This window comes from Penaeus japonicus, unplaced genomic scaffold (genome assembly GCF_977035675.1).
Source record: "Penaeus japonicus unplaced genomic scaffold, GWHDUDI00000001_assembly GWHDUDI00000002, whole genome shotgun sequence".
Taxonomy (NCBI): domain Eukaryota; kingdom Metazoa; phylum Arthropoda; class Malacostraca; order Decapoda; family Penaeidae; genus Penaeus; species Penaeus japonicus.
This window is the reverse complement of record NW_028234404.1, coordinates 33,715,068-33,727,224: the sequence shown is the minus strand read 5'-3', so window position 1 is coordinate 33,727,224 and position 12,157 is coordinate 33,715,068. Positions and strand designations below refer to the sequence as shown.

The window sequence follows — 12,157 nt, the reverse complement described above, 5'->3', positions numbered from 1 at the left end:
CAACACCACCAACCACAACATCACCAACCACAGTACAACCAACTACAGCACCACCAACCACAACACCACCAACCACAACACCAACCACAACACCAACCACAACACCACCAACCACAACACCACCAACCACAACACCAACCACACCACCACCAACCACACCACCACAACACCAACCACAACACCACCAACCACAACACCACCAACCACAACACCAACCACACCACCACCAACCACACCACCACAACACCAACCACAACACCACCAACCACAACACCACCAACCACAACACCACCACAACCACCACAAACAACCACAACACCACCAACCACACCAACAACCACACCACCAACAACCACAACACCACCTGCCACAACACCAACCACAACACCAACAACCACACCACCACCAACCACAACACCACCAACCACAACACCACCAACCACAACACCACCAACCACAACACCACCAACCACACCACCACAACACCAACCACAACACCACCACCTCACATAACACATAACCACCTCATGACCTCCCAGCGACATCTTTCGGCCATACTCGTCATGCAAATAAGACCCGGGTGAATCATGCATAATCCAGTGTATTGAGACAAGTCTGTGATGACTGCAAGAGGGTCATGCATTATGCAATCAGAAGAGTTAGCCTTATGGAGTCTAATTGGTATTATTAACTCACAAACGAAATTTGCAGTATTAGCTAATGAATTGCATGCAAAAAGAGTTCATGGGTTGGTTTTATTCATGAGTTTGATGATTTTTGTTGTTGTTGTTGTTGTTGGAGGTGGTGGTGGTGTGATTGGCTAGAAAGGATTTTGTTGTCCTCATATATAAGGGTTTAGTAAAACGAAAATAAAGAGGATTGAATAGATTTTTTTTTTGTAATATCAGCAACAACAATAACAAAACCGACAGCAACAAAAACAACAATAATAACACCGACACGAACAACAAAAACAAAAACAAAAACAATAGTAACACCGACACCAACAACAAAAACAATAATAACACCGACAGAACCACCACCAACAAAAACAAAAACAAAAAAACAATAACAACACTGACACCTCCAACAACAAAAACAAAAACAAAAAAACAATAACAACACTGACACCTCCAACAACAAAAACAATGACAACAAAAAACAAAAAAACAGCAATGATAACACCACCAAAAAAAAACAATAACAACAACAACAACAAAAAAATACCACCGACACCACCACCAACAACAACAATAAAAAAAAAATAGACATGGATGAGATATCATAGACAACCTTTCCACGTGTAGATTATAATTATAATACCTACAAAACATTATAATTATAAACATTATACGTCGCGTTATATGAAATCACGATAACACATGATGAAATGTTATAACACATCATTTCATTGGTTGGGAGTTAATGACGTGAGATTTGTAATGACATTTTTGGATATCTAGATATAATAGTGTGTTTCATAAGTTGTAAAGGTCAGTGTGATGTTTGACATTAAGAGGGTTATGTGTCTCATCACTGTTATTATTGCTGTTATTATCATTATTATCATCATCATGATTATTACCATTATATTGTCATTACTATTACTGTTATATATATATAATTGATATTATTTTCATCTTTATTATCGTTATTACTATCATTGTTATCATAATCATTATTATCATCATTACTTTATTATAGTTATCATTAATATCATTACCATTATTATCATTATTATGATTACTATCATCTTTTTACCACTATCATCATCATAATTAGGATTTTGGTTGCTACCATTGTTATCATCATCATCATCACCATTATTATCATTATTACCAACACTATCACCACGAATATTAAAACAACCATCAAAAATCAACCGTCCTAAAGAACAAACATGAGCTCATATCACCACACCTTTACCCTCTGCATCGTAAGTATCATATTCTCGCTCCAGACACACAACAGAAGTGACTCTACAATTTTGCAATCGCAACTGAGCGTGATGAATTTATATCACTGTTTGCGAAAATCCTAATGCTGGATAACTAAGGAGGGCTTGCTATGTTATGCTGTTTGACTTTCGAATGGTTTTGGGAAGAGGAGAGGGAAGGGAGGGAGGGAGAGAGAGCGTGGATGTTAATGGAAGAGGAGAGGGAAGAGAGGTAGGGAGGGAGAGAGAGCGTGGATGTTAATGGAAGAGGAGAGGGAAGAGAGCGGGGTTGAAGAGAGAGGAAGGGAGAGAGAGCGTGGATGTTAATGGAAGAGGAGAGGGAAGAGAGGGAGGGAGAGAGAGTGTGGATGATAATGGAAGAGGAGAGGGAAGAGAGGGAGGGAGAGAGAGCGTGGATGTTAATGGAAGAGGAGAGGGAAGAGAGGGAGGGAGAGAGAGCGTGGATGTTAATGGAAGAGGAGAGGGAAGAGAGGGAGGGAGAGAGCGTGGATGTTAATGGAAGAGGAGAGGGAAGAGAGGGAGGGAGAGAGAGCGTGGATGTTAATGGAAGAGGAGAGGGAAGAGAGGGAGGGAGAGAGAGCGTGGATGTTAATGGAAGAGGAGAGGGAAGAGAGGGAGGGAGAGAGAGCGTGGATGTTAATGGAAGAGGAGAGGGAAGAGAGGTAGGGAGGGAGAGAGCGTGGATGTTAATGGAAAAAGGCTGGGACGAGGTTGGCGTTTGTGGTTGTCTTTGGTTCTGTTTTGTTTGTCTGGTTTGTTTGTTTTGTTTGTTTGTTTGATTGTTTGTTTGTTTGTTTTTTGTCTGCTTGTCTGTGGCTATGATTGTTTCTCTATCTCTCTCTCTCTCTTCCTCTCTCTCTCTCTTCTCTCACTCTCTCTCTCTATCTATCTGTCTATCTATGTATCTATCTATCTATCTATCTATCTATATTTCCCTCTTCCTTCTTTCTTTCTTGCTCTCTCACTCTCCATCTATCTATATGTGCGTGTGTTTGTGTGCGTACCACGAGTGCTTGTATGTCATTTTCTTTTCACTCATCTTTGGACGTTTTCTTTATTCTTCTTCATTTCCACAGTTTATCATTCAAAAGTCCCCAGACATTCGTGCAATTGAAAAAGAGTGATTTGGTCGGAGAGAGATTTAAGAGTTATTTACGTTTGCGGATGGTTTCTCCTTTTCTGTGATAGTGAGATATGATATAAAATCGTGTGATCTATCATTGCACATCAAAGCTCTTACTAAAAATACGTTTCATAGTTTCTATCATTATCGCTCTCATTATCATTACTATTATTATTATCATTTTCCTTATCTTTATCATTATCACTATTATTATTGTTGTTGTTGTTGTTCTTATTGTCATTATTTTCACTACTACTATTATTAATGTTATTACCATCGTCTTCATTATAATTTCCATTCCCAAACTAGATTTTACTTAACAGTTACATAACTTTTACTCTCTTGCTTACAGGTCACGGGTCTTCGTCCAGGTACACGGTACACGCTGAAGGTCTTTGCGGTGAATTCCATGGGTCGCTCGCAGCCTTATACCTTCACGACGTTCACGTTAACGGATGTGGCAGAGAGAAGGACAGGTGAGGCGAAGGTGTGGGGGTGATGGGGTAGGGGTGATGGGGTAGGGGTGATGGGGTGTGGGGGAGGAATGTGGGGGAGGGGTGACTGGGTTGTTTTGTGTGCGTTAGGGGATGTGTGAGAGAAAAGGAGGTGTGTGTGTGTGTGTGTGTGTGTGTGTGTGTGTGTGTGTGTGTGTGTCAGCGTGTGTGTATGTGTGTGTGTGTGTGTGTGTGCCAGCGTGTGTGTATGTGTGTGTGTGTGTGTGTATGTATACCTATATACATTTATCTTTGTAAATATACATGCATGCAAACTAACATCTCCTTCCCTGCCTACTGATACCGGTGGCCTTGCTATAATCAACTTCTCCTGCTACCTGCTACCTGCTACCGCTACTACTACTACTCCTCCCGCTCCTCTTATAGCTCTTGGTGCGGGTGAACCAGGCGAACCACTCAGCCCCCTACTTGGTTCTGTGATCGGGGGAGTCCTGGCGCTTGTGGTTCTTCTTGCAATTGCGCTGGTGGTAGCCAAGTGCAAGAGGCGTAACCCACACGAGGCGCACAGGTAGGTTCGTGGGCGGGGCTGTCATTATAACTCTTAGTGTTAATAGGCCTATTCTAAGCTAATCATACTAATTGTTAATGATATTGACTGACAAATACAAGGTTGTTATCTTATATTGATTGTCCCTATCCCTTTTTTTATCTCTTCCTTTCTATCCTCTCTCTCTCTCTCGATTTATACATACTCTGCCTCTCCCCTTCTCCTTTCTTTCTCGTACTTTTTCTTTACTCCCTTCTTTAACTTTCCTGTCTTTTATTTTTTTTCCTTTCTCTTCCTTCCTTCCCTTCTTACCTTTCTTCTTCTCTCCACACACACTCCTTGACTGTTCCTTTTCTATCTCTCTTTTTCTCCCTCCCTTTCCCCTCTCCCTTCCCATCTCTCTTACCTTCTATCCATTGCCTTTTCTTTTTTCCCTTTCTCTCCCCTTCATCCCTCCCTCCCCTCCCTATCCCTCCCCTTCCCTCCCCTCCCTATCCCTCCCCTTCCCTCGTCTCCCCTTCACTTCCTTCCCCTCTCCACCCCTTGCCTTTCCCTCCCTCTCCCTCCCCTTCCCTCTCCCTCCCTCTCTCCTTTCCCCCTTTCCCTCCTCTCCCTCCCTCTCTCCTCTCCCTCCTCTACCCTCCCCTCCCCTCCCCTCTCCCTTCTTCTCCCCTTCCTCCCCCCAGCCTACGAGAGAGCACGAGCGCGGGGGACGTGGGCTACAAGTCCTGCGGGAAGTCAGAAGTCCGGAGGGATTCCAGCCTCCCCGATCCTGCTATCACCACGCCACGCAGCGAGACGAGGGGCGTGGCAGGGCCCGACCTCGTCTCTACGTCACAAGGTCAGTAAGGGGAGGATGGGGGAGGGATGAAGGGAGGGGAGGATGGAGGAGGGATGAGGGGAGGGAGGGAGTCTCTACGTCACCAGGTCAGTAAGGGGAGGATGAGGGTGGGATGAGGGGAGGGGAGGGAGGGGGAGGGATGAGGGGAGGGAGGGGGAGGGATGAGGGGAGGGAGGGAGTCTCTACGTCACCAGGTCAGTAAGGGGAGGATGGGGGAGGGATGAAGGGAGGGGAGGATGGAGGAGGGATGAGGGGAGGGAGGGAGTCTCTACGTCACAAGGTCAGTAAGGGGAGGATGGGGGTGGGATGAGGGGAGGGAGGGGGAGGGATGAGGGGAGGGAGGGAGTCTCTACGTCACCAGGTCAGTAAGGGGAGGATGGGGGTGGGATGAGGGGAGGGAGGGGGAGGGATGAGGGGAGGGAGGGGGAGGGATGAGGGGAGGGAGGGAGTCACAAGGTCAGTAAGGGGAGGATGGGGATGGGATGAGGGGGGGAGGGAGGAAGTCACTACGTCACCAGGTCAGTAAGAAGAGGAGAGATAGTGGCTTTGGGAGGGGGAGGGGGAGGGGGAGTTGGGGAGAGAGGGGGGAGGAGGGGAGGGAACTTCAGCGGCACAAGGTCATTCGATATTGAATTGATATTTTACATTTATGGACTTAATAAGACATCTAGAGATGACGTAATTATACATCTAGAAGTACTCTTGAAAAAATTGAAAAAAATTAACTGTATTTTTGAAGAAGTAATTTTTCGGTTAGATATATGGACAGGTATTCGTAGATGGATAGTTGCATAGCTTGATATACAGGTAGATTGAGAGAGAGCGAGAGAGAGAGAAAGAGAGAGAGAGAGAGAGAGAGAGAGAGATGGGGGAGAGAGAGGGAGAGGGAAGGAGAGAGAGATAAAGAGAGAGTGAGAGACAGAGAGAGAGAGAAAAAAAGAGAGAGAAAGAGAGAGAGAGAGAGAGAGAGAGATGGGGGAGAGAGAGGGAGAGGGAAGGAGAGAGAGATAAAGAGAGAGTGAGAGACAGAGAGAGAGAGAAAAAAAGAGAGAGAGAGAGAGAGAGAGAGAGAGAGAGAGAGAGAGAGAGAGACAGACAGACAGAGAGAGAGAGAGAGAGAGAGAGAGAGAGAGAAATAGACAGAGAAAGATACCTGCAGCATATTTCCTCCCCTTCCCCCCTTTCTTCTTTTAATCCTCCTTCCTCACCCTCACCCTGCCCCCCTTCTTTCCCTCCCCCAGAATCGGCGACGCTGCCCCACTCCCACGACTCCACCACCCCCCTGATTGGGAACGGCCGCATCCTCCAGGGCAAGCAGGACGCCCTGTTGCAGCAGCAGTACCAACAACAGCAGGCTCAACAGCAGGCCCAGCAGCAGGCTGAGCAGCGAGGCTTGATGGTGGATCCTGTAGCAGGGAGCGTTGACCCCTCCTTCTACCACGACGGCCTAGGGGTCGAGGCTGGCGGAGGAGGGGGAGGAGGGGGGTTAGGGGGCGTAGGGGTAGGTCACTATCCTCAGCAAGGTCAGCAGAAGGTGACTTTTGTGCCCGTCTATGATTATCAACATCAGCACCATCACCCGGCCGCGAAGAAGCAGGTAGGTTTATAGTGACCAAGGTTTATAAATAAAACATTGACTTTATAGTGACTAAGGTTTACAGTGACGATAAAACAAAGAATCTATAGTGACTATGGTTTACAGTGACGATAAAACAAAGAATTTATAGTGACTAAGGTTTACAGTGACGATAAAACAAAGAATTTATAGTGACTAAGGTTTACAGTGACGATAAAACAACGAGTTTATAGTGACTGAGGTTTACAATGAAGATAAAACAACGAGTTTATAGTGACCAAGTTTTACAGCAAAGATAAGAAGCGAGATACTAGAAATTACACAAATATTCTTAAGAACTTTTTGTTCTATTGCTGTTTCAGGAAATGGAAAAGCAATAGAAAGAAAAAGCCTTAGTTGTGATAGTGTTTTTTTTTTTTTCTTTTTTTTTTTTTTTTTTTTTTCTTTTTTTTTTTTTTGTCTATTCAAAATTCGTTCACAGTTCACAGTAAGAATTCACTTTGTTTACAATGGAAATATAGTCTCGCAATATTTAAGATTATTGTTATAAAGGTTTCTATCTTTTCATCTTTTTAGATGTATTTTGCCTTTTCGATCCCCAGTTGAGTGCTCTTTCTTTGTTTCAATATGATAACACACAGACTCTTCATTTCTCTCTCGCTTTTTTCTCTTTCTCTTTCCCTTTCTCTCTCTCTCTCTCTCTCTCTCTCTCTCTCTCTCTCTCTCTCTCTCTCTCTCTCTCTCTCTCTCTCTTTCTCTTTCTCTTTCTCTTTCTCTTTCTCTCTCTCTTCTTCTTCTTCTTCTCTTTCTCTTTCTCTCTCTCTCTCTTTTCTCTCTCTCTCTCTTCTCTTTCTCTCTCTCCTTCCTCCTCTCTTCTCTTCTTTTCTCTCCTTCTCTCTCTCTCTCTCTTCTCTCTCTCTCATCCTCCTCTCTCTCTCTCTCTCTCTCTCTCCCCTGTTTCTCCTCTCTTTCTCTCCTCTTCTCTCTCTTCTCTTTCTCTTCTTCTCTTCTCTTTTTCCCTTTCCTCTCTTTCCTTTCTCTTTCTCTCTTCTCTCTCTCCTTTCTCTTTCTCTCTTCTCTCTCTCCTCTCTCTCTCTCTCTTCTCTCTCTCTCTCTTTCCTCCCCTTTCTCTCTCTCTTCTCTTTCTCCTCTCCCTTTCTCTCTTCTCTCTCTCCTCTCGCTCTCTCTCTCTCCCTCCTCCCCTCCCTCCTCTCTCTCTCTCTCTCCTCCCCTCACTCCTCTCTCTCCCTCCTCTCATCCCTCCTCTCTCTCTCTCTCTCTCCTCTCTCTCTTCTCTCCCTCCCCCTCTCTCCCCTTCCTCTCTCCTCAGTCGTCTCTCTCTCCTCTCTCTCTCCCTCCCTCCCTCTCTCTCTCTCCCTCCCTCTCTCTCTCTCCCTCCCTCTCTCTCTCTCCCTCCCTCTCTCTCTCCCTCCCACCCTTTCTCTCTCTCCCTCCCTCTCTCTCTCTCCCTCCTACCCTCTCTCTCCCCCCCACACATGTCCTTGGAACCGTTTTCCCTTCCCTTCCGAGTGGCTCCTCCAAGCCTTCCTTCGCCAGGCCGAGCTGGACTGGTCCCTGAGCGAGAGCGTGTGGGGCGAGGTCCTCCCGACGAGCCACGTGGGGGTGAGGCCCGGGGGCGCCGCGGCAGGGACAGCAGCGGCATCAGCGGCAGGGGCGTCCCAGGGCGTGGGGGTGATAGAGGACGGGGCGGCAGCGGCAGCGGGCGGAGTTGTGGACCCGCGGCGTCACTCGGCCTACCTGCGGCCCCTCGACCAGCTCCCGCCGCAGGTGTCCCACATGCCCACCCACATCACCGACACCTTCCGCAAGCGGCAGCCGCAGCAGCAGTACCTCCCTGCGACTCTCCACGCCCCTCCGACGCCCACGCACTTCCCCCCGCCAGGATCGGAGCACGAGAGCGCCGTGTAGTGGGCGGCGTCGAAGGCAGGTTTCGCTAGCGGGCTGTGAGAGGCCACGGGCGCGAGAGTCACATACACTCGAAGGGATTGACGTTAAATACTTGACGTTGAAAAGTGACGTTAAAGCCATTGACGTTAAAACCGCTGACGTTATAAAGGTGCCACTTTCATCTCCTCAAAATGTAGGATTAAATAAAACAAAAATAAAAAGACTTCAAGCAGAACGGAATAGACATTGTGTGAGATAAAATGAGATTTTTTTTTTCCTAATGTGTGTCTTCATGGTTTCTTCTATTCTATCTTCTCTTTCGCCAATTCACTGATCTTTCTACTTTGAAATTCTTGGTCATTCATCCCATATACTTTAAGATGAATAAAAGATGCTTGCAATCAAACGATACATTTAAAGATATCAATTTCAAACTCTTAAGGAGCTGTGTGAATTAACAGAGAGACATTTCCTTAGCTCTTTTTTCATTTTTCTACGTATCTAAAACTTTTGCAAATAAAAAAAAAAAAGAAAATGAAAATTAAAGTCCTTGTACATTTTTTATCTCTCACTCTAAATAAGATATAAAACTAAAATTTCATATACCAAATTAGTAAATGTGAAAAAAAACTAATACATTAGAAGATTCTTATCGTTCATTCCATTGCAATTACATCATTCTGGTGTTTACAGAGGCAACATTTTTATACCTACATATATACATATATATATATAAAGCTTTATGGTTTTGTATGTCCAGAATCAGCGTGATTTTTATGTTTGTAAAGAGATTAATGATAAAAGTTCATGTGTCTTTATGTGTGTAGAGGAAGCAGTCATTCAAACAAAATAATGAATGAATAAAAAAAAGATACAAAAAGTCAACATTTCCTCTTTGCTTGTCAGATTTTGGTAACACTGTAATGGGTGTTTGGTAACACTGTAAGATGAGGTGGCAGCCATCTGTCTAATACTGTAGCATTTTATGTTTATTGTTTATGTATATGATGATCGTTATTATTATTAAAATTAATATTTGTTTACAATATTATCAATCATTATATATATTTTTATCATTCTAATTACCGTTATTACTATCATCATCATTATCATTATCATTATTTATTTATCATTCTTACTATTACCACTTTGCTTATTATTATCATCTATATTCCTATTATCTCTACTTATTAACTTAATCATCATCATTACAATTGTCATTATCACTGTTATTTATCATAATTTTGCATCTGTACCCTCCTTTGGTTTGCAAAATCCAATATGTTTGCAATGTCTGTGGCTTGCCAATTAAAAGTGAATTATCATCTTATTCATATGACGTCACTTGATACATTATTATTGTGATGTTTCTTTTATGAATTTTGTTTCCGTTTTCCGTGCAACTGTGTGCACTGTTGCAGTTGAAATTGAGATGCAACAAAAATGGCAGTTGAGACACGTATGTCGTTTTATATCAAGGTACATTTCCAGGGGATTGATCAATGATGCTACGAAGAAAAATGGAATAATCATTTAGATAATATTATCTATCGTTCAAACTTTGAATTTGACGATATGTGCATAGACTAATATCCATTTACGGAAACAAAAATACACGTATTACGAAACTACAGCGTAAATTTCGTGGTGTAGCACTCTTTTCTCACGAATGTTTGCAAACGAACTATTTTTGTTTGTTTTGGTTCTGTCTTGTGTAAGAAAAAAAAATCACAACAATAACAAATGCTCATAAATCTAAGTTGTGCAACGTGAAGGAAACCCTAAGCAAGCAATAGCCTAGAAAGGGTTGATTCCTAGAAAAAGGGGAAAAGAACAATAAATATGTGATCTTTTCTATGGTGTATATGTGATCAACATACTCAGTAAACAAAAACAAAAACACAAGGGAGAAAAAAAACTACAAACAAATACTTCCGAGTGTTTAAAAATACATCTTCAGAACATGTCTCACACGAACCCCAAAACATGGACGTGTTTCAGACATGTTCAGTCCTAAAAGAAACATGTGTCTAAGAAAGAGCGTTTTATGGAGAATATACAGTGACAAAAAAGACTGTATTTTAGATCATTTATTTCACTTTATCATGTGTGATTAGTACTGTGTATGTGTTATGAATTAACAAATGGTCATTCATCATCACCAATTTAGGAAAAAAAATGAACAAAAAAATATATTATGGCATTTTATGTACGATATGGTATTTGCTGTGTGTATCAGTGACAACTGAGTAATAAATCTTTGTAAGACTTTGACTTTTATTTCCTCTTATTAATTTTGTTTCTGATTTTCTTTTCTTTTATGTATATGCGTGACTCGTACTGGTTGCATTGTTTATGAAACTACAGAGAAAAAGAGGAAGTTACTCGAATATAAAAAGCCTCAGAAGATACAAGCATTTGTCCCTTTCCTTGAAACTCCAAAACCTCCTACGAAATAAAACCATATTATAGCGTAAGAAAAAAAGTCGGAGAAATTTGACTGGATTGTTGTAATTGGATAAAAGGCAATTGCAGAATGGATTAAATCAATTGCAGAATGTCTTAAACTGGTAACGGGGCAGATCATTTTGAATTAAAAAAAAAGGATTTAGTTATGGGTAGGTATTGTTCTATTATTGAGATATCTTTAGATTAGGGTATAAGCTGTTATGTTTTTGTTGCTGTTGTTGTTTTTTCCGTCTGATTCTTTGTCTACTTCTTTTTCTTTATTCTTCCTTCTATGCTTCTTCTTCTTCCTTCTCACTTTCTTTCTTCTTCATCATCTTTCTCATCCTTCTGTTTCCTTTCTCTTTTCTTTCTCTTTCTTTCGTTCTCTCCCTCTTTATTTTTTCCTTTCTTCCTTTCTGTTTTTCTCCTACTTACTCCGTTACTACTCCTACACCATTCCTCCTTCTCCTCTTCTCAATAATATTCCTCTCTCAATATTCGTCCCGCTTCTTTCTTCTTCCCTTCTTTTTCTTCTCCTTTTCATCTTTTGAGTCTTTCTTCTGTTCTCTTCTTCATCATATCTAAATAATTCCTTCTCTTTCTTCATCTAATTCCTCTCCTTCTTACTCTCGTTCATCGTTCTCATCTCCCTCTTCTCTTCTCCTTCTTTCTCCCTTCTTCATCCTTCTCTCTTTCTCTTTCTCCTTCTTTTTATCTCTCTCTTTCTCTTTCTCTTTCTTTTTATCTCTCTCTTTCTCTTTCTCTTTCTTTTTATCTCTCTCTTTCTCTTTCTCTTTCTCTTTCTCTTTCTCTTTCTCTCTCGACTTTGATATCGCGTTCACAAATAAATAAAGTACTTTAAAAATTCTATTCATGAACAAACTTTCCGAAACTCGAATTTCATTTTTTTTCTTTTTTTTTTTTTTGTCTATTCAAAATTCGTTCACAGTTCACAGTAAGAATTCACTTTGTTTACAATGGAAATATAGTCTCGCAATATTTAAGATTATTTTGCGCAATTCTTTAAAGACTTTGTTATAAAGGTTTCTATCTTTTCATCTTTTTAGATGTATTTTGCCTTTTCGATCCCCAGTTGAGTGCTCTTTCTTTGTTTCAATATGATAACACACAGACTCTTCATTTCTCTCTCGCTTTTTTCTCTTTCTCTTTCCCTTTCTCTCTCTCTCTCTCTCTCTTTCTCTTTCTCTTTCTCTTTCTCTTTCTCTTTCTCTTTCTTTTTACTCTTTCTCTTTCTCTTTCTCTTTCTCTCTCTCTCTCTCTCTCTCTCTCTCTCTCTCTCTC

The 12,157-nt window shown here is 42.1% G+C and overlaps 1 protein-coding gene across 2 annotated transcripts in view; it reads left to right on the top strand.

The window, feature by feature from the left end:
• The window catches only part of LOC122267929 (adhesion molecule nephrin-like), a 145,776-nt gene extending 135,101 nt beyond the window's left edge, over positions 1-10,675 (top strand). For both annotated transcript variants that reach the window (XM_086549982.1, XM_086549984.1), the window contains 5 exons: positions 3,433-3,556; positions 3,962-4,103; positions 4,769-4,923; positions 6,165-6,520; positions 8,057-10,675. In XM_086549982.1, coding sequence (XP_086406108.1) covers positions 3,433-3,556; positions 3,962-4,103; positions 4,769-4,923; positions 6,165-6,520; positions 8,057-8,428 — 1,149 coding nt within the window. In that variant the 3' untranslated portion in view covers positions 8,429-10,675. The remainder of the gene's footprint in view (positions 1-3,432; positions 3,557-3,961; positions 4,104-4,768; positions 4,924-6,164; positions 6,521-8,056) is intronic.
• The last annotated feature ends 1,482 nt before the right edge of the window (positions 10,676-12,157 follow it).